Below are 22,764 nucleotides of genomic sequence, written 5' to 3' on the forward strand. Positions count from 1 at the left end.
GACCAGTGGGGAAAAAGGGGACCCCTGTGGGGGCATGGGTGGCTCACCACTTGGCACCTGTTGTGGGTTATCCACAATGGTGGTAGCTTCAGGGTTTCCCTGCATCAATAGGCACAGCAGTACTAATTTTTTTAGTTACGGGTTGAATTCTCCTTTAAAGGGCAAGTCAACCCCACAATAAAAATGTGCCTTTTAAAAGAAAATGTAATTCTAAGAAACTTTCCAGTATGCATTTATTTAAAAACGTCAGTGCTTTTGAAGTTATTTGTAAACACAATTGCTATTGAAAGCAGCATTTGCTAAACAATGTTGCAAAAGTCTTAGTTCCCCAGCAAAGACAGATCTGTTCATCCGCTGCCTAGTCTTACATTGTATCACGTCTGCTACATAGCAATACATATCCAGAAAATGTAAAAACCGACAAAATGTGCAACTCGTTTATATTGCAAAATTGCTTAGAATTGTATTTTCTTTTATTAGCCAAGCAATTATTTTTTAGGCTGACGTTAACAATTAATCAAATATCAGTTGTTGTTTTAGTATTATCGATTCTTACTGAATTCGTCAACAAATAGATTGAGAAATGAAGCTCAGCGATTGTTCATAATCATGCTCAAGGGAAGCGTCGTACATTTAAACTTGTGCTGAGCTGACCTTGCCCCAATCAGAAGCCAAGATGCAAATGAGTGTGTCCTATGACGAATGCTGTGCTGCTGCTTGGTTGTTATAGTGATAAGCCTGGGGCCTCTGCATCCTTCTTACTACTTATACGATTTAAACATCAACCTTCTGCTTCTCCAGGGACAACAAGGAGAGAAGGGGAAAAAAAATATCCCTTACGAGAAGAGTCAGAAGGAAAATCCTTAGAGACTGGAACGCTGTACGTATTCTTTTCCTGGCCATGCCAGTGCTCAGCATTGATGCTGAGTCAGATACTGATATCCCAAAATCCCTTTGTGATGAGCTTCCCTTAGAAATCATGGAGGAATTAGAACACACATGTCCTCATCCTCGGTCGGTAAGTACTCCACTCTCATCAATGAAACACAAAGGTGGTACAGAGAGAGAGAGAATGTAAGTGTTTTGTGCAGCAAAGCTTGTGTGTGGCATTGGAAAGCATGGCTGTGCCCTGTACAATATCTGCACAATATTATTATTATTGCAGTATGGGCTGAGACAGGATTCCCGAGGCTGCTTTCAACTCATGCCTCCGCCACACTGAATTTGCTAAACCTCCCCGAAAGACACGGTTATACTGATTCCTAGATGGACTGTACCACAGAGAGCATCCGTCTGCAGCTCACACAGCTAAAAGGGAGTGATCTCTTCTGTACACCGGCTGGAGGAACACTCCTCTCTGCATTTGTCTCTGCTCACATCCGGTTTCATTATCACCGATAATACAACACAAAGTTAACATTTCTCTCAGACAGCAAAGAAATAAAGGATGTATTTACCCTATCTCATGGCCTTTACTAAATTACCCCATGTAATAATCTTTGAAAAATCAACCATTCTTCAATATTTTCAGATCTTTGAAACAGGCTTATTTCAAAAGAGGAGGCAATACAGGTATGGGATCCCTTATCCAGAAACCCATTATCCAGAAAACACTTAGGGGCACATTTACTTAGCTCGAGTGAAGGATTAGAATAAAAAATACTTCAAATCTCGATGTATTTTTTTGGGTACTTCGACCATCGAATTGGCTACTTAGACCTTCAACTACGACTTTGAATTGAACGATTCAAAGTAAAAATCATTCGACCAGTCGAAGTACTGTCTCTTTTAAAAAAACTTCGACCACCTACTTCGCCACCTAAAACCTACCGAGCACCTAGCCTATGGGGAAGGTCCCCATAGGCTTTCCTAGCTGTTTTTGATCGAAGGAAAATCGTTCGATCGATGGATTAAAATCCTTCAAATCATTCGATTCGAAAGATTTTTCCTTCGATCATTCGCTCGAAGGAAATGCAGTAAATTCTTCTACTTCGATATTCGAAGTTAAAGGATTTTACTTCGACGGTCGAATATCAAGGGTTAATTAACCCCCGATATTCGACCAATAGTAAATGTGCCCCCTAATTACGTGAAGGACATATCCCAATGATATAATTGTAAGCAAATCATTTAAATTAGGGATGTACTGAATCCACTATTTTGGATTCGGGCGAGCCCCCAGATCCTTCGTGAAAGATACGGACGAATAACGAGTAGATTCCGAATCCTAATTTGCATATGCAAATTAGGGGTGGGAAGGGGACAACATTTTTTACTTCCTTGTTTTGTGACAAAAAGTCACCCGATTTCCCTCCCTGCCCAAAATTTGCATATGCAAATTAGGATTCATATTCGGTTCGGCCTTGCAGATGGATTCAGCCAAATCCTGCTGAAAAAGGCTGAATCCTGGCTGAATCCCGTACTGAATCTTGGATTCAGTGCATCCCTAATTTAAATAATTTTAAAAGAGTTCATGTCTCTCTCTAATAATGAAATAGTAGCTTGTATTGATGGTAACTAAGATTTATTAATCCATATTGGAGACAAAACAATCTTATTTGGTTTATTTAGGGGGTTATTTACTATACCGCAATGCTACAAAAAGCCAGAATCCGAAAATCCGCCATCTCTTACCTGTCGAGGTCCTGCATAAGTCAATGGGAGAGGCACCTATCTTAATTTTAAATTATCGTGGTTTGCGCTGGGTTTAGCCCGAAAAATTTGAGGTTTTTAGGCAAAAAGCCCCAAAAATGTAGTGTTTAAGAAAAAAAGTCCATATCTGGAAAACCCCAAACCAGGTAATAGATCATATACCTGTACTGCAAAAGGAAATCAGTTTTAAACATTTGGATTATTTGATTAAAATGGAGTAAATGGGAGGTGGCTTTTCTGGAGCTTTCTTGATCATGGGTTTCCAGATAACAGATGCCATACCTGAATATGGTATACAAAGTATATTTTAAAATAAGCTACTAATGTTATTTTACTTTTTTTGTTGCCCATAAAATAAAATAAAAATAGATGCAGAATAAGAGTCAAAATATTTTCAGTTTTTTGGGTAGATTTTTATTGGCTCTTATGTTGGCCATATTTGGGTAAGTGAAAGCTGATGACTACAGCCTTTCTAATCGGTTGATAGGACTTACAGGTATCTGAAAATGATTCCTTTGGTAGCTATTGGGCAGGTTTTGTGTCAACACAGAATTATTGTTGCCACCTGTCTTGTTTTGACCCGAACAGACCATTTTTTTTCAGAATTTCCTGAGATTGCGGTATCGATCGGCCGATTGCCATGTCATAGCCCCGCCCCTGACGCTACAGTCCTGCCTCGTCACGTCATAGCCCACCCCCCCACACTACATCACAGTCCCACCTCCACCAGAGTTCGTCAGGGGGAAAGGTGGCAACCATACACAGAATTTCCCATTTAAAAAAAAAATGACAGTGTCATTACTATTGCAAGAGATTAACAAATCAGACACTTTTAACATACTTTCCACACTACACAGCTGTAAATGCCTAAATAGAAAGTGTGTTCTAGAAATATTGATGATGGCTGATTATATAATGTGCCTTTTGGGGACTGTAATTCTATTACGTAGCTATCCAAGATATCCGAAACGCGTTAGCTTACTGCTTAATAAAGCCCTTCCAGAAGTGCCGTCCAATTCTTCAAGTTTATTGTATCCAAGATATAGCTTCGGGGAATAATAAATCTTCAAAAAATGGGCCCATGGCTAAGCGCCCTGAATGGGTGCGAAACGCGAAGGGTGGATGGAGATGTAGACTTATATACTTTTAAACTTTGTATAAATGAAATTATTCTTTTAATCTAATTCCTCTGGTCCTGTGGATCAGTTGAGTGCCGGTCGGCCCTGCTTTTTTCTCTGTGTTTTTAACATAACTTAAATTTTTCAGAATACAGTGTAATATTTACAAAATCTTGATTGTGGGGGATATTTGGGAGCTGGCCTTGACCTTGCAAAGTAAAGAAGGCTTTTGTCTGGTGGGGTCTGCTTTGACAAATCTTCTTTTGCACTGCTGTACAATCTGTACAATTGAGGAATCTCCATAAAACTATACATATTTGGAACAGGCATGATCAAGGGGCAGATTTATCAAGGGTCGAATTTAGAGTTCATGGGAGTTTGTAAAAACTCCCATAAACCTGAAATTTGAAACAAAAACGACCAATCTGAATTTATCAAAAAATTCAAATTTTTCAAACTCGAGTTAATGGGATCGACCCGCAAACTCGAATCGAATTTGATTCGAGTTTTTTCTCTTAAAAAACTTGATTTTCAGGAAGGCTGCAAACAACTCCAAATTGATCCCAGGACATCCCCATTGGCTAAAACAGCAATTTGGCAGGTTTAAGGTGGGGATAGTCGACTTTGAATTCTTAAAGGTCCAGTACATGATAAATTTCGAAAATCAAATTTTTTTAAAAAACTTGAATCGAATTTTAACTATTCCCTAGTCGAATTCCACTAAAAAAAATCTGCCCCCAAATGTTGTGTTATTGACAACATTCATTAAAGGTATAGGATCCATTATCCGTAAACCTGTTATCCGGAAAGGTCTGAATAATGGGAAAGCCATCTGCCGTAGACTCCATTTTAAGAAAATAATTCTAATTGTTCATTATGATTTCCTTTTTGTCTGTACTAATTAAACAGTTCATTATACTTGACCTCAACTAAAGCTGACCATAGATGTTGAGATTTTTAAAAGCTCCGATCATCATCGTGAGACAACGATTATCTCGGAACGATCGTACGAATTATCCATCAACTAAAAAGACCAATTTGCCATGAAAACAAAGGGGAGCTGCCTGCTTGGCCCTGCAAACATAGATAGATTGCACTGGGACCCACAAAGACTTTTTTTACCTGGCCGATCAATTTCCTGACAGATGGCGGCCGAAAAATTGTAAGATGTTCGATCGTTCGAATCCCACTAACCCCACGATAATTTCTAAGGATTGGTCGGACTTCACTAAAATCGGTCATTCAGCAAGAGAAATCTTTGCATCTATATCTTTATTGGATGCAAAGCAATCCTATTGGGTTTATTTACTGTTTAAATGTTGACAAAGTATAGCAGACAAAGAATGGTGATCCAAATTAAGGAAAGACCCTTTATCCTGGAAACCCTAGGTCCTGAGCAATTGTGGATAGCTGTATTTACCTTAAAGTCCTTGGAAGCTCTCTTAGCTGCACCCACTCATTTTCTCATTTATACTTTCTGGGCAGTGAGGTTACTACTCAACCCACCCCTTTTACACAAGCGATAACTCGCCCATTCCAACACCTGTACTAACTTTTCTAGCCATAGTGAACACTGCCCCTGTTATCCACTACATTTTCTCTTGTTTCATTGAGCATTCTTGGAAAGATTTATCTTCCCTTTAAAATCTCCCCAGATACTGTGCCACATTATACATTTTAAGGAAACTAATTTCCAAGCCAGCCTTAAAGGTAGTACATGTTGAATTCTTTAGTAGATGTCTGTAAAAATATTAAACTTTTTCTTTGTCGGGTTTGAATAGACTGCACACAATTGCTTGTAGCGATGCACCGAATCCAGGATTTGGTTCGGGATTCAGCTAGGATTCTGTCTTTTCAGAAGGATTTAGCTTTACCAAAGGGTATGAAACGCATAAGGCGAAATACCATGTGGTCTATCTTTTTAACATGATTTTTGAATAAAAACATATTTTTAATATAATATAGAGTTATGGGATCATTTTTCTGGTCAGGGTTCAGCTGAATCTTTCATGAAGGTTCCTGGATTCTGTAAACCCCAAAATAGTGGCTTCGGTGCATCCCTAATTGCTTGCTTGGGCTTTGATTGCTTGTTGCTTTCTATATGCAATAATGGTCTTACTTTTAGCAACCCTTGAGCACTACATTTGCTTAATTTTGTCTACCAAGTGGACATTTGCTATTGCAATATAAGAAATTACTAGAAATGTTTTGTGATAGCTAGAGGGTGATGCAATGTGTATGACAAATTTAATGGAAAAATGTGCCAAATAGTTAAAGACCAATGGGCTATTGCACATGAAGGACTGTTACTTAATAGCACTCTGACAGATGATACAATTCATAAGGTGAATATGAAAAAAAATTTAATTGAGAAACCTTGTTGATTTTAATAAGAATACAAACTCCATCTCGGATTTCTGAAATTAAAACGGTCAGCACAGTGAGAGCTGTAAAAAAATATAGTGTATTTAGAAGAATGTGTTTGTTGGTTAATATCTTTATTTTGTATAATATATATTGGGTCATAATTAACACTATAAGCTACGAAGAACTGAATTCATGACTGTCTATATAAGCAAAGCACTTGCTGTGTAATCTGTAGGAACTTGACAATTGTATTCAACGGGCTGCCATATAATACAGTCAGAATTGTTTTATTACATAATAACAGTGCTTTCAAACTCTGTATTTTCGAATAAGCCTCAAAACATGTCTTTATCTGAAAGTAAGGTCACTTGCTCGGAATCATTCAGTCGGGTCCCTGCTGAGATAAAGGAAGTAGGGTGAAATCTTAAACTAATAATAAGTGTGGTCCGAGTCCTGCAGCTGGTAATCAGTTCCCGCACAGGCAGAACGTGTGCCCTAGGAGATTATTGAAAGAAAATAGGCCTAGGTTTAACGCACATTTGTTTTCAAACAGAGCAAATCATCGGGGGGATTATTTTAGAACACTTTTCTATTCTGGAAGAAGATTTATCCGCAGGACCTAAATAGATATAATTCACCAAATGGAAGTCCACCCAACTAGGTGGAGCCATCATACACCTCAGAGAGAACCTTGTCTAAATGCTCTTGAATAGCTGGAGGTCTATTGTGGATCACTGTTTCATACCTCTAAATACATAGCAGAATCAGTAGCTTTGAGAGCACAGGCACAGGAAGGCACACACTCTTATTATTTACAGTGAGCAGAGCATGGAGCCATATGAAATCTTATTTAAAGGGGAAATATCATGAAAATAAAAATTTAATATAAGCTTCATCATACAGAAATAAGAAATTTTCTTAGGGGCAGATTTATTAAGGTTTGAATTGTAAATTAGAGTTGGATTTTTGGTGTAAACTCACAAATTTCAGTTGGAAATAATCCAAACTAAAATTTGAATTCGAGATTTATTATACCTTGACCCTGGGAACAACTCAAATTTGATTATTCGCCACCTAAAATGTAGACGTCAATGGCCCAGGACCCATTTGACAATGTTAATAGCCTTCCTGACATTTGAGAAAAAATTCAATTCGAATTTGATTCAAGTTTTCGTTGTTCAAGTTTTTTCTTAAATAAGATACTATTCAAGTTTTGAGGTCATTCGAGGTAAAAAAAACTGTAACATTCGACCTTTGATAAATCAGCCCCTTAATGAAATCGATTAAAAACTCTAACCCATTTCTGAAATAATCAAGTTACTCTTCCCTCTCCCCTCTCAGCTTCTGCCTCTCTTCTGTCTCACTTCAGGCAGGAGTTAGGAGTCTGATTTTGAATGACAGTTAGATCCAATGTATCTTTTAGGGAGGCTCCTTTTGCCTAGAAGATATATTAAAGCTCATTCTTTCAAAATCACCAGACATCAGGTCTCTCTACATGCAGGATTTGTGCAAAAGACAGTTATTTTGTTAGATTTTGTTGTACTGGAATCAGTTATTTAAGTGAGCTCTAATTCATCTGCTAGAAAAGGAAGCCCCCCTATAAGATGTATTGGAACAAACTATCAATGAAAATCTGACACCCAACTCCTGAATGAAGAGAAACAGATGCTGAGAGAGGGATAGTGAAGATAAACTTGATTATTTCAGGAACGGTACATATTTTTTTAAATTGATTATATTTAGAAAGTTTGTTATTATAGTATGATGAAGCTTATATTAAATTTTCATTTTCACGATAGTTGCCCTTTAAACATAGTCTTGCCTAGTTTATAAATATATTACTGCAGGACTAATGATGCCATGGTGAAATGTAATCATGTAACCTCTAAATATCTACAAATCAAATAAATGTAATTAAAACACAATAAGCACAGATTTAGAATATTTGACTTTTTCAAAAAAGGATTTGTTTTTCTAAAAAAAAAGGAACAGTCTATTGAATAGCTTGAGATGCATTACGCAAGGATCTCTCCCCGGGCTGATCCGATCGTGGGCCCTAGACAACAAGGGCGGTCGGATTTTTAATTCTGCCCGATTGTCACCTGCTCGACTTTCGGCCAAATATCGATCGGAAAAGCCCCTACTCGGTCTGTCTGCAGCTTTTATCGGCCCGTGTATGGCCAGCTTTACAATAATAATGATTGAGGGTGACTCATGTTATGTATGCCTTTCATTTTTTTTTTATCGTTCGGTTTCTGTTTCCATATTAGACTATAATTGCACCTGCCCCATTTGCAGAAGAAACGACTTATGAGTGTAAGGCTCCACACGAGAAATTAACCATTGCTCAGGCCTGTATTGGAACACCGGGTAAGTCCATGCCTTTAATAAGTATGGATGGTCACATTTGCCCCATGTCTGTACTCTTTTACTTTTTTAAACAGTTAACTAAAGCAATACTAGCCCGAAATCCCGATTTTCGGGTAGAAAATAAAAGTAATATAGCTGCCTGTGCAGATCCCAGTTCTTGTCAGAATTTAGTAGCTGCAGTAATAAATGTTTCTTTAATTATAAAAAATGTAAAATGCTGATTAGAATGTATTCCTTTAAGATAAAGGATGTTTGGTGCATCTTCGAAATATGTACCAGAAGGTTAACTACCCCACCCCTGCCAAAAAATCTTCATAGGATCCCAGTAGGCAGAGCAGCTACCTGCCCACCCGCTCCCTGCCAGCTTGTACCACCCATTTGCCTTTAGGTAGGAGAGCAGTTGGGGAGGGAGATTTTTATAACTATAGAGGAAGCTGACCCTGTGGTCCAGGCCCCCCTCAAATGTGAGGTCTGACTCCTCTATAATTAATGTCTGAATTCTTCTTTAGTGGGAGTACCCCCAAACTCCCCATATTGGGAAGGATCAGATTGTCATTGTAATGTCATTGTAATGTTTTTCTTCCAGTTGATCGACCTGTCAGGGTATATGCAGATGGGATATTTGATCTTTTCCACTCGGGTCATGCAAGAGCCCTTATGCAAGCCAAAAACCTGTTTCCTAACAGCTACCTGCTTGTTGGAGGTAACACATTGACAAAATATTGGTAATAAGAGTAACAAAAGCAAGTCGTATCTCAGTTTGTAGGCAAATATACAACTATTTTATTTGAAATGTATACTTTTAAGCACATTTAGCTTAAGTCAGAAAGAATAGTCAATCCAGACTCAACCCTTGCAAGATTCTTCCTCCACTCCGTTCCACTCCACTCCCATGTGCTCAGCCACCAGCACCTCAGCTGTGCATATAACAATTCAAAAAGGATTAGACGGCACTCCAGGTAAAATGAATTAAAAGGGTATTTATTGCACCAGTTGGTAGATACACATCGCCTGCCGTGTTTCAGGAAAGACTCTTAATTCAGAAAAGACCTTAATCATAGCCTCCACCATATATTCTTTTGTGCCCATTTATCTAGCAAATAAACAAATTTTCTTTTAATACTTTCTAATCCAATTAGACATGAACCTTTCATACAGCACTGGATTGACTCTCTTTTATAGTAGCTGTCTGTGACCCCTGACCTCATCAGTCTCTAGTTTTGTTTGCCCTGTTCAGTTTGGCAGTGAACTTCTCTCGAGCTTCCAGTACAGGTGTACATTAGGCACCCTTGTCTGTCTTAGGGGAGCACTAAGTCGAAGACTGCCAGTACCCAAATAACCACAGTTCAGACCCAAGGCCACCATAGTTCAGACCCAAGGCCAAGAGTGTTAGAGACAGAAGATCACATTGAGAATGGGTTCTCTCCGTTCCCACCTATGCGGTTGTGTGATTGATCCTTTTCCCTGCCCTAGCTTTATGCCCTACTTGGGAGTGGTGCTGTGTGATATACACATACATATGTTCCTTTGGTTTTTCCCACTTTACAAAACTTGTTTTTGGAGCATCTAAGAACCAAATGTACATAAAAATACTCAAACAAGGTTTGTACCACATTCTTTAGAGATAAAGACACTGAAGCTTGAAAGGCAGACCAAATTCATTCCATGCTGAGTGATTTAAACTAAGATATGATGAGAAATCTCAAAAAAACTTGAGTTTGGGTTAACAACATGGAAACTCGAATTTATAGAGTTTTCACCAAAGAAGAACTCAAATCACTCAAATTGTTCAAATTGATAGAGTGGGTAAAACCCTCCAAACAAAATTCGAACAACATGAAGGCTATTAACATCTTTAAATGGTTGAAGGGATCTCTGCCATTGATTTCTACATGACCTTGACAGGTTTTAGATTGTGTCAAGGTATTTATTATACCCCAGGGTCGGGGTATAATAAATCTTGAAAAAAATTAGGTTTTTTTTCTGAAAAAATTATTTTTTGACTCAAAAATAACCTTGAAAATGCAAATTTTTTGTAGAAAACACAACTCAAGCCTTAATATATCTGCCCCTATATCATAGATGGCCCTAAAGTGTAATCGTTAAAGATACACCTGTGAATGGGAAATATGGGGCTTAACAGACCTAGCCCCATATGTTTAATTATTTATCACAAGGATTTGCTCAGTCCTATGCCAGGGAATAATTAGATATCAGCTGAAAACGATACCAACTATATTTAAACATTTTACCAAATTATCTTGAAGGTGAATTCTCTCTTCAGAACATGGTAACCTACATATCGAGTAAAACAGAATGGGGGGGTGTTCAAATTGCAGTATCCACTAGGTTTTATGGACTAATATGTCCCTAATGCAGAACATGATATAGTTGCATCATGCATACGCATTTGTTTCTCGTTTTGGATAAAAAGTTTGCAGTGATGAACTGACCCACAAATACAAAGGCTTTACTGTGATGAATGAGACTGAGCGTTATGAGGCTTTGCGTCACTGTCGTTATGTGGATGAGATTATCACAGATGCTCCATGGACCCTAACTCCAGAGTTCCTGGAGAAGCATAAGGTACATTTTGTTTATTAACTCTAATAATGATTAATGTCAGCATTGTGAGTGCACTATAAGATAGTTCTCATTAGTTCTCAGTATGTCACACATATTATTTTATTAAATGGATACAAATCACTCCCCAAAATGTTCTCCTCAATGGTAAGCAGTCGCTGCTCTTAGGAGACTTGTATGGGACACAAGGGTCACATATGGTGATTTGTTTACAATTGGCCTTAGGAACCAAAATAATTTTGAGTTGAATTTCTGGTGTGGTTATTTTGTCAAATATTAGCAATTAGCTTTCATTAGCCAGTGTAGTTATAATCACACTTTCTGGTTGCTATAGGTTACTGTAATAGTGCAAGCTTACATCCATTTGGCCCTTCATATATATTATATGGAGTACTTTATTCATCGAAAAGTGCCAGTGGCACAAGGCTATCCCATTTCATGGGATGATTTTCTGTATAATACATTGATTACAATTATGAACTTTTTGCTTCTTGGGTTTCATTGGAATTGTTTGCCCTCTTCACTATCCATTTATAGCAGTTATATAGGATCTTAGATATCTCATATTTTCATTGGCATTTTATGCTTCATACTATTTTCTTGAGCAAGGATAGTCTACATATGGCCTTCTCCCTTCTTCTGCTGGAACAGTATCTCAGCCGCTTATTTGGTCACCCCTACTCTTGAGTAGTCTAAGTATTCTCTTCTCTTTCGTCCAGTTAAATCTTTTTACTTGGGTATTTATTTATTTATTTTTTTGCTGAACCCCCCTTTTTCCAGATAACTTTTAACTGTACCATTTTGGGATGGACACATCTATCTTGAGCCACTTTATTGTTGGTTTTGATGAATTTGTTTTTCTTTGTGATTTTGTTTTTAGTAGAGAAATCATCTAAGCGAAATAAAATGCCAAAAAGGCAGTAGAATAATTATATTTATATATTTGTTGTCTACCTGTTGTTGGTCTCTATAATTAGGTCACATGGGACATTATTATAGGAAATTTTAATCTTGGATACTGCAGGCTCTTCCAGATCTTTAAAAACCATGCACCTTACAAGGACATTATTGTGGCAAAGGGACAATCCAAATGAAGAGGTACGGACTCAACCGGAGAAAGTCCACAGAAGTGAACCTGATGAAGTGACCTAGAGTTCACGAAACGCATCGAGCGAAGCTTCCCCCTGCCCGCTATCTGTGATTTTAATCAATACTTCAATAAAGCTATTTAAGTTTTATAATATTGGTTCCGATGTGGACTTTCTCCAGTTGAGTCCGTACCTCTTCATTTGGATTGTCTGTCTTGCCGCGGCCAGAGCGGAACATTCCGACACACTGGTTTTTGCGGAGTAATGCTTTAGGCTCCATTTCTTCGGCTACAACGTTACCTTTTCCTCGTTTGTGGCAAAGGGAGGCTTTTGACTAAAGCACCAATTCTATTGTGTTTTAATCTTAGATCATCTACTCAACAATCATTATTATAATCTACTACTGACAGAGCATAGGAATCTATTAAATATCCTTACAGATACATATCTCATATTTGTGATAACTTTTGATGCAAAGACTTAATACCAGTTTGAATGAGGAACTGTATAATAAAGCCTTTTTTTGTTTCTAGATAGATTTTGTTGCACATGATGACTTCCCGTACTCTTCTGCAGGTTCAGATGATGTGTACAAGCATATAAAGGAAGCTGGTAAGCATCATTTTATGTATCTACATATAATGCATAAACCTCCATTCACATAGTCATTTCTCGAGATCTCAGCTGACATCTATAACTTCTACATAATTACCCTAGAAACCACACAGTAGCTTGGAAATTAAAATGGAAGGTCAATAGAAGAGGTCTAAAAAGAAATATAAGCAATTCAAAACAAAACTAAATATAAAAAATGTTATTGAGTTGATATGGTTTTTTTTTGGTTGCTGGGGTCAGTGACCCCAATATCCAGATAGTTGTTAGGAATTGTAGGCTAGAAGGTAAAATAAGGAATTCTAATAGTTCAAAAAAAACATACAAAATAAATAATGAAAACCATTTGAAATGTTGATTGTAATAGGTCCTTCTATGTCAAATATATATTAACCAGTTGAGCTTAGAGAAAAAAGTAGAAGTTGTTTTACACCCGCAGGTTTGGAAAAACCATAAAACGAACACAAAACTACTGAAATCTAGTGGGTAGTGGCTCCGATAGTGACGAGGCCCATACTCCATAGACTCATGCAAACCAGTTCAGGTGAACAACCAATTTAAGCTTAATGACTAACTGACTCATAAAACTAAACTAAGTCCACCGTCCCCCTATGCTGCCCTACACGTTTTGCCATTAACAAGGCTTCCTCAGGGGCGTAGGCATAGGCCCCCGAGGAAGCCGTGTTAACGGCAAAATGCGTAGGGCAGCATAGGTGGACGGTGGGGGACTTAGCTCCCATCCGTTCCCAATGTAGATAGGCAGAATTTGGCTGCGGGGAACTCGGAACAAGAAGGGAAGGGGAGCTGATTACCATTTGGGTTAAAACTTTATAACGCTACCTGAATTATTTGCAACACTAGGCAGTAACTTGATACCCCCACCTATCATCTTTATGCAGTTTTTATTCCTGATTTTAAGGCTAAAGTCCTGCACTGCTTAGACCTACTTATGGCAGTGAGTTTGTACATATTTAGTGTGGTGTGTCGTGTGGGCATGGCCTGTTGTACTATTTATATATTTTTTAAAAAGACACTATTAAAGGTGACGTTTTATGAGTCAGTTACAGTAGTTATTAAGTTTAATTTGGTTGTTCACCTGAACTGGTTTGCATGAGTCTATGTGGTATGGGCCTCGTCACTATCGGAGCCACCACCCACTAGATTTCAGTAGTTTTGTGTTCCTTCTATATAAAGCTAAAAGTGAATTTAAAACTGAACACCGCTTTATAAAAACTAAAATATATGGCGAGTGGTTTTATTTTTTGTTTGAATTCTTTGTCTTTTTATTCTACCTGAAAATTATAATAATGCCTGTTGCTAGAGACAGTCACCATGACAACTAGAAAGCAGATTAAAGTCTAGATTTCTATTGTTATTGCATTGTAATCTGACCTTTAGACGAATGTCTGATTGTCAGAGCCTTGCAATGAGAGAGCAATTTTAGCCTAGATTGTTGAAACCACGGGACATATAGGGGCACATTTACTTAGCTCGAGTGAAGGATTAGAATGAAAAATACTTCGAATTCCAAAGTTTTTTTTTGGGCTACTTCGACCTTCGACTACGACTTTGAATCGAACGATTTGAACTAAAAATCGTTCGACTATTCGACCATTTGAGAGTCGAAGTACCGTCTCTTTAAAAAAAACTTGGACTACCTACTTCGCCACCGCCACTGAGCACCAATGTTAGCCTATGGGGACCTTCCCCATAAGCTTTCTAAGTTTTTTTTGCAGGAAAATCCTTTGATCGATGGATTAAAATCCTTCGAATCGTTCAATTCGAAAGATTTAATCGTTCGATCGAACGATTATTCCTTCGATCGTTCGATCAAAACATTTGCGGTAAATCCTTCGACCTCGATATTCGAAGATTTTACTACGAGGGTCGAATATTGAGGAATAATTGAGGATGTGAATCATGCAAAACTACTTTCACCAGCATTTTCACTTGATTATGCCGCAATATTATTTTACTTATGGTGATTGCTGTTCATTTTAAAGAAGGCGTGCTTTGTCACCCACAAGGAGCTTTATTCCTGCAGGTGATTTGTGGCAAAAGGTTCAAATGCCAAACTAGTGACAGAAAAATTAAAAAAAACATATACCAAACATTAGCAATAAAATCCACTAAATGCCTACCTCATTCTAGTTTACTGATTCTTTCTTTAAAATAAAACAACTTGCTGCTTTTTGGGAAGGCGGTATTTTGAAAAGAAGAACATATAGTCGTGTATCCTCCTTTGTATTTATCTTTGACAGGCATGTTTGTGCCAACACAAAGGACAGAAGGCATCTCCACATCTGACATAATCACTAGAATTGTGCGTGATTATGATGTTTATGCAAGGCGCAACTTACAAAGAGGCTACACTGCAAAAGAGCTAAATGTTAGTTTTATAAATGTAAGTATAAAGACCAGTTTATTGCTTGAGTTCAGGAACTATCCCCAAAACAATGTTTAGTTTGTGCTCTCTTTCTCTGCCTGGATAGGTAATGACCATAGTGAAGTTCTGCTGTTGTACACTAACTAAATCCTCCTACCATTCTCCTAAATGCTGCATTTGTTTAAATTGTAACCTTAACCATAGCGAGGTTCTGAAATTTGGAGTGTTACTGTGTTATTATATCTCACCTGGGTTATGGTTATCTTGTGTTTGTGTTAGCTTTAGATTTGTTTGCATTTACTACCTTGACCTCCCATGATTGATTATTTCAATGTAGTCTGTAAATAAGATTTTGTTTTTTTGCAAGGTCTAATGTCACTTTTGGATTCCTCTCCTACCTTCAGTATTTTGTGATCTTTATCAGCATGACTTTTTCTTTTCTTTTGTGCTCATCGCCCCCTGTAATCAAATTTTCGCTCCATTAATTTCCCTGTAACTGGTAACTTAAAGGGCCAGTTACATAAATTTTTTAAAAAAAAAAAAAAATCGTTAGCATACATTGAAAAAAAAACACCAAGACAAATTAAACTTTAAAATTGCAAAGTTGTTATTAAGAAATACTTACCACATCTCCTTAATCAAAGAGTCCAGGCGCAGACATGATGCAGAGCTGCAAACGTTGAGGGAAAGATTGGCAGAGACTGAGCAAGACTTTGCTAATGTACCTACTGAACTGCAGGGGGCGGCTCTTGAGCTCGCGCAAAGGAATGTTAATTTAGCCTATGTTAATAAATACTCCCAGTGGGAAATTAGGAGAGCAGCCTCGTGGTATGATAGGGGGGATAAATGTGGGAGGCTCCTGGCCATACTCTCAAGGGAACCGCAACAACTAACATCTATCCCACGGCTGTCCACAGCCGAAGGGGTAGAAATTCATGAGCAAACCCTGATTCAGGCTCAGTTTGTTAAGTTCTACTCTAAGTTATACAGTCCCAAAACACATAACTCATTAGCAACACTCGCCCAATACCTAGATACGATCCGGATTCCAAGACTAAACCCTGAGGAATCCACCCTGCTTAACCAGCAAATCACCTTGGAAGAAATAACAGAGGCTATAGATGCAATTCCCAGTGGGAAATCCCCTGGACCGGACGGGTTACCTATAGAATGGTACAAAATGCAGAAAGAATTGGTGGCGCCCAGGCTTCACTCGTTATTCAATGCCATACTCCAAGGGACCCCCTTACCAGACAGCTCCAAGTTAGCCACAATTACGTTAATTCTGAAAGCAGGGAGGCCAGCTGACAGATGTGAATCCTACAGGCCCATCTCCCTTTTAAATACGGATATTAAAATACTAGCTAAACTTTTGGCCAATAGGCTAAAGCAGGTTGTAGACCAACTAATCCACCCTGATCAGACAGGTTTCATGCCTACAAGGGCCACGGATATTAATATAAGGTGACTTTTTACTAACATATGGGCCACTCATGAGGACACGGGGGAAAGAGTAGTAGTGTCCCTTGATACGGAAAAAGCCTTTGATACGGTGGAATGGTCGTATCTCTGGCCCCTTCTAACAAGATATGGGTTGGGAGAACATTTCATCAATTGGGTTAAAGCATTATACGATGCTCCACGAGCCAGAATCTTGATTAACGGAGAGCTGTCCCAGGAGTTCCAACTAGCTAGAGGTACCAGGCAAGGCTGCCCATTGTCCCCTTTGTTATTTGCCCTGGCAATAGAGCCACTGGCTATACTAATTCGGAATAATCCTGATATTAAGGGGCTCAAGATCCAAAGGGTTGTAGAGAAAATCTCATTATACGCAGATGATATGCTAGTATATTTGGCCAATCCTAGAGACTCTCTTGAAGAGCTTTTGAGGGAGGTGGTGCAGTTTGGTGACCATTCTGGCCTTCGGGTCAACTGGGCAAAGTCAGTGCTGTTTCCAATTGATGGTGAGTGCGGCAGGGATTTGCCCCAGGGAATCCCTTTGCAGTGGGTATCTTCTTTTACATATTTAGGTATAGTGATTCATAAAGACCCACAGCAATACATGGAATTAAACCTTTCCCCGGTAGTGAGAGCCCTAAAACAGAAAGCTCAGAACTGGATTAACCTCCCGTTATCCCTCCCAGGCCGCGTTAATTTAATAAAAATGATTTTCCTGCCAAAATTTCTCTACGCATTTCATAATGCGCCTGTTATACCTAGCAGAAGGTGGTTCAAAGAGCTGGATGCTTGTGTCAGAAATGTGGTGTGGGCTGGGGAAGGACCTCGCATTTCTCTGCAAATGCTGCAAGCCCCGGTGACTAAAGGAGGCCTAGCGCTTCCCAATTTTCAATTATACTTTTATGCTAGTCAGCTGGTCTATGCCTGGTGGTGGCTTAACCCTGATCCTAATAATCAAGCGACTGTACTGGACGCAGCGGTGATCTCCTCTTTTGAAGCTCTGGCCAATCAACTTCACAGAGGGCTCACATCGGTGTACCCCTTAACCCCCAATATGAAATCAGTGCTGCACATATTTTCTAAAACGGTAATTGCAGAGTACAGGAAGGGAGGCAAATGGTCCAAATGGACCCCATTGTGGGGCAATAAGAACCTTGCCCAGTTCAGGGCTATCCCAGATGTAAGTGTTTGGGCTAATGCAGGGGTTAAATATCTTAAGGACATAGTGTCCTCTGAGCACATCAAACAGTTTGCTCAACTGAAACAGGAATTTGATTTACAGAACAGTATGCTGTTCAGGTATCTGCAGCTCAGACATGTGTTCGTGGCCCAATTTGCCATGGAACCTGTGAACGTGGCAGAATCCACTATTGAACGCTACTTGCGCAGGCCTGAGCTCTCTAAACCTGTCAGTTGGTTCTATGCCATCCTCCAGCAGGGGGACTTCGATCCAATAGGGCATATTAAGGGTAAATGGGCCCAAGATGTTCCCGATATAGATGAGGGATCTTGGAGGGAAATACTGGAGCAGATCCCTGAAATAAACATTTCAATAAGGGATAGATACATTCACACGAAATTTCTGAATCGAGTTTATTATACTCCGCACAGGTTGGCACAAATATATGAAGGATATCCGGATGTATGTTTTAAATGTAATGCTGAACAAGGCAATTATTTGCATGTGTTCTGGGAATGCCCTAAGATACAACGCTTCTGGACTTCAATACTTACTTTTATGGTCTCCTCTTTGGGCTTACCTAACATCCGGACCCCTGAATTTTGTTTATTGGGGCACATTGGAGATTTGAGTCTTCCGTCAGGAGACAGGTTGTGCCTCCATCAGTTACTCCACTATGCCAGAAAGGCAATACTCCTGACATGGAAATCTATGGAGCCGCCCACCTTGAAGTTCTGGAAAAAACTCATTGACGACATGCTTCCAAAACAAAAATTGGTATACCTGGCCCGGGGTTGCCCCGAAAAGTTCGGGAAAATATGGGATCGCTGGCTGGACGATGCGCTAACTGATCCGGGTAACGGATAAAATGAGACATTGTTGAATTACCAGCCAATTACACTTTAAATGAGACTGTGATCTGGGAAGCCCATCTTTCTTTTCTCTTCCTTTTTGTGTTTTCTTTAGTTTCTTTCTTCTATGTATAAAAAGTGAAAAAGTTAATAAAGAAAATCTTACAAAAAAAAAAAAAAAAGAAATACTTACCGAAACTTCGCTTGCGCTCCTCTTCAGAAAACAATCGGGTGACCCAACGTGTGGCACTCGATTTCTCCTCCCTGCCTTCCTTATAGGAGATAGCCAGGGAGGAGAAATCGAGGGCCGCATGATGGATCGGCGCAGTGTCGCCCTTCCTGAAGAGGAGAGGAAGCGTAGTTTCGGCCAGTTATTTCTTAATAAAGGCTTTGTGATTTAAAAGTTTAATTTGTCTTGGTGGGTTTTTTTTCTATGTATACTAAAGAATTTTTTAAAATATTTTTTTGATGTTACGGGTCCTTTAAGTGGATAATACCAATATCCTATGGCCATATAATCCAGACACTTACCTGCCAGGACCAGCCTGCTGCCATATATACAGATAACCACTCCTCGGATATACGCTTGTTAGTCATTCTGAAATTCCTAATGCTTTCTTTTTCAGTCTATAACTCACGTTAGTTTCTGTAACGGCAACATTTCCTATGATTAAGTACTAGTTATAACATAAAATGCATAAGGCTAAATAATGACCTTGTTTAAGACAAAACAGTTTGCTCTGTGCACAGCGTATGGGATCCGTTATCCGGAAACCCATTATCCAGAAAGTGCAGAATTACGGAAATGCTGCCTGCTATAGACTCATCCAAATAATCCAAATTTTTAAACTGTTGTTTCCCTTTTCTCCGTAATAATAAAACAGTACCTTGTACTTGATCCAAACTAAGATATAATTAATTCTAATTAGAAGCAACAACAGGCTATTTGATTTTCTAGACTTAAGGTATGAAGAAAAGATCTTTACAGAAATCCATTATTGGGAAAACCCTGAGTCATGAGCATTCTGGATAACAGGTCTAATACTTGTATATGAAGAACCATTTCTGTTCTGTTCTTTCTTGTTCTTTGTTTATTTCTATGTGAAAATTGACCCACCCCCAAAACATCAGCCTATTATGTCCTCTAGCGTACGTGTAAATAATGTGACTTGTTTTCTTGCTAGATTTTTTCTTGAGAAAAGACGGGGCAACAGAATTTACAAATTTGACTCTGGCCTTTAGTGCATAGTGTCTCTTTAAATAATATATACCAATTGGTGTTTATTATGCTCATCATTTATTATCTTCCATGTCTCATTGATTAGGAGAAAAAATACAGATTTCAGAATCAAGTTGACAAAATGAAAGAAAAAGTAAAAAATGTGGAAGAAAAATCAAAGGAATTTGTTTATAAAGTAGAGGAAAAGAGCCACGACCTTATTCAGAAGTGGGAAGAGAAGTCACGAGAGTTTATTGGAAACTTCTTAGAGTTATTTGGACCTGATGGAGCCTGGGTAGGTGCCTGATTTCAGTTTCCAAGTGCTGTCTGAATCCAAAATCACTGGTAGGAATTTTAATTCATAGCTGAATTTTAATACATAATACATAGCATGCAGTTAAATCGGTAAAACAATTCATACAAACTATTCATTTATATAAGAAAATAAAATATATTTGGGGGAAATATTAGGAGGCAAATTTATTGAAATTTTACATTGTGATTTTTCAAAAACTTGATCATGAAAAAAAGATCACAAATAAACTCAATCACAGTAATTCACAAAATAACAAAGATTTCCTTGAAAATCTAATTGTTTCATCTATTTTTTAAAAAAAATGTGACCATTAAAAGAAAATAGAATTATAGAATAGGTTGAATGTTGAAAATACACATTTCATTGACTTCTATAGTCAAATTCTGTAGCTCCAGGTTTAATTGCCAAGTTTTCCCTTAGTGATTTTTTTTGAGGTTTCTTCCATTGATAAATCCATTGATAAATCTTTAGATTATAATTATTCGAATATATTCCAATTTTGCAATTTTTTTTTTGCAAAATGGCAAAAACACAAATGTTAATAAATGAGGCCCATAGATTGCTTTAATTATGTACATTTTAATACATTTTCCTGAGAGGAAGGTAAAAATTGTGATATCAATTGAACTGCTGTTTGAATTTTATTTTTGTCCCAGTATTTAAAAAAAAAACAAGAATTCTTGTAATGTAAAAAAAGAGTATTCTTATAATTATAAATATATATATATATATATATATATATATTCTTATAATTATTTTTTTCACATAATTTTAGATATCAGTTTTATGCAATTCCAAATAGCTTTTGTACGTAGTTTCATTATATGGGACCTATGCCATCTAAGAATGCACTTACTGGGTTCTTTTCCCTCCAGAAGCAGATGTTCCAGGAGCGCAGTGGAAGGATGCTACAAAGCCTGTCTCCAAGAGATAGTCCCACTGGCAGTCCTACAAGGGAGCGCTCGCCCTCACGCTCTCCATCTCCCACATTATCATGGATGCATAACAAGTCATCACCTCCTTCTCCAAAAGGAGCTTCAGCCTCCATTAGCAGCATGAGCGAGGGAGATGAGGATGAGAAGTAACCTACAGGAACTTTAATAAGAAACGGTTAGGCCTCTAGTTAGAGAAGGGTTTTCCAAAATATTCCTTTCACAGGACACAGGCAATTATAAGGATTTCATTTGGAGATCACTGTGGTGTCAAGAAGTACTCGCGCATCTTAATCTGGTCTTTGAAATACAAAATGTAAAGGTTTGGTCTCAGTTACTGGAATTGGTGTCACTGACAGGGTCACTCATAAGGGAAGGACCTTAATTTAATGTATTACTGATATGGGGAAATGAAAGGACACAACAATAGTTGTGAGTACCTCCAAAAATCAGTCAAAGGTAGTGAAAAGTACAAAAAGTTTATTAGGACATAGTAGACAACGGCCTAACGCATTTCGTGTCTGTTGGGGCACGTCCTCATAGGCTGAAATGAAAAGACCCTTCAAACCCAAGGGATTCCACTTGAAAGAGATCATAATATCCCGGCAGAGAAGAGTAGCCATTCTGGAAGGTAAGCATATGGATATTACAATACATGTCGTGCCTAAGAGCACAGTAGGCCGACAAAATTTTTTTTTTTCTGTTTTATATATGAATTATGGGATATTGCTATAAAATGACAACTCAATTAGCTTGTAACCTACCAAGCAGGCTGTTTCATTCCTATGCATTAACTAGCTAGCCTTCACTTGAATTTTGTTGAATTAGGGATGGTAAAGAGACTGAAAAAGTTGCATTTAATATACCTGTTTTATTTATTTATGTTGTTGCACTAATTAAATTCTAGCTGGAGAACTCACTGGTGCTAGGAAATGATAGTATAGTATACTGTAAAGGCTGGAGTGACTGGATGTGTATCATAAGGGGAAAGAAAGGAAAAAGTGGAAAAAAGATTTTTTACTTCCTTGTTTTGTGACAAAAACCATCCAACCTCTAATTTACATAAGCAAATTAGGATTTGGTTCAGCAAAGCACAAGGTCTTTTGCACAAATCTGAATCCTGCTGAAAAAGCCGAATCCTGCCCGAATCCCGAACCGAATCCTGGATTTGATGCATCCCTAATTTATAGTAAAGTAAGGGGCATGTTCCGGCTATGCCATGGGTGAGGTCAAGGAAAAATCTCCCAGATTTGGTTTCCAGGAGGTTGACACTAGCCATCCTTCCAAAACATATTTTTTTCCCTAGGCAGAAGCTATATATGGTCTCCATTTCCATAATTTGAATCTTCATACCTTAAGTCTGGTAAAAAAAAACATTTAACCATTAAATAAACCTAATAGGCTGGTTTTGCTTTCAATAAGGATTAATTATATCTTAGTTTGGATCAAGTACAAGGTACTGTTTAATTATACCATATCCAAACTAAGATATAATTAATCCTTATTGGAAGCAAAACCAGCCTATTGGGTTTATTTCATATTTAAATAATTTTTTAGTAGACAAACTACGAAGATCCAAATTACGGAAAGATCTTTTATCCTTAAAACCCCAGGTCCCAAGCATTCTGGATA

General features: G+C 38.1%; 1 protein-coding gene across 3 annotated transcripts; it reads left to right on the forward strand.

The window, feature by feature from the left end:
• Positions 1–901: 901 nt before the first annotated feature.
• Positions 902–21,303, forward strand: LOC108707983 (choline-phosphate cytidylyltransferase B). Of its 3 annotated transcripts, none has more exons than XM_018246172.2 (8): positions 902–1,018; positions 8,408–8,507; positions 9,094–9,210; positions 10,942–11,093; positions 12,712–12,790; positions 15,052–15,194; positions 19,991–20,179; positions 21,076–21,303. In XM_018246172.2, the coding sequence occupies exons 1-8, from the start codon at positions 902–904 to the stop codon at positions 21,283–21,285; spliced, it is 1,107 nt and encodes a 368-aa protein (XP_018101661.1). In that variant the 3' UTR covers positions 21,286–21,303. The 3 variants fall into 3 exon arrangements, with proteins under 3 accessions (XP_018101661.1, XP_041437686.1, XP_041437687.1); XM_041581752.1 differs by having other exon boundaries at positions 936–1,018; positions 21,079–21,303; XM_041581753.1 differs by lacking the exon at positions 8,408–8,507 and having other exon boundaries at positions 944–1,018.
• The last annotated feature ends 1,461 nt before the right edge of the window (positions 21,304–22,764 follow it).

Source organism: Xenopus laevis, chromosome 2L, assembly GCF_017654675.1.
Source record: "Xenopus laevis strain J_2021 chromosome 2L, Xenopus_laevis_v10.1, whole genome shotgun sequence".
Classification (NCBI taxonomy): domain Eukaryota; kingdom Metazoa; phylum Chordata; class Amphibia; order Anura; family Pipidae; genus Xenopus; species Xenopus laevis.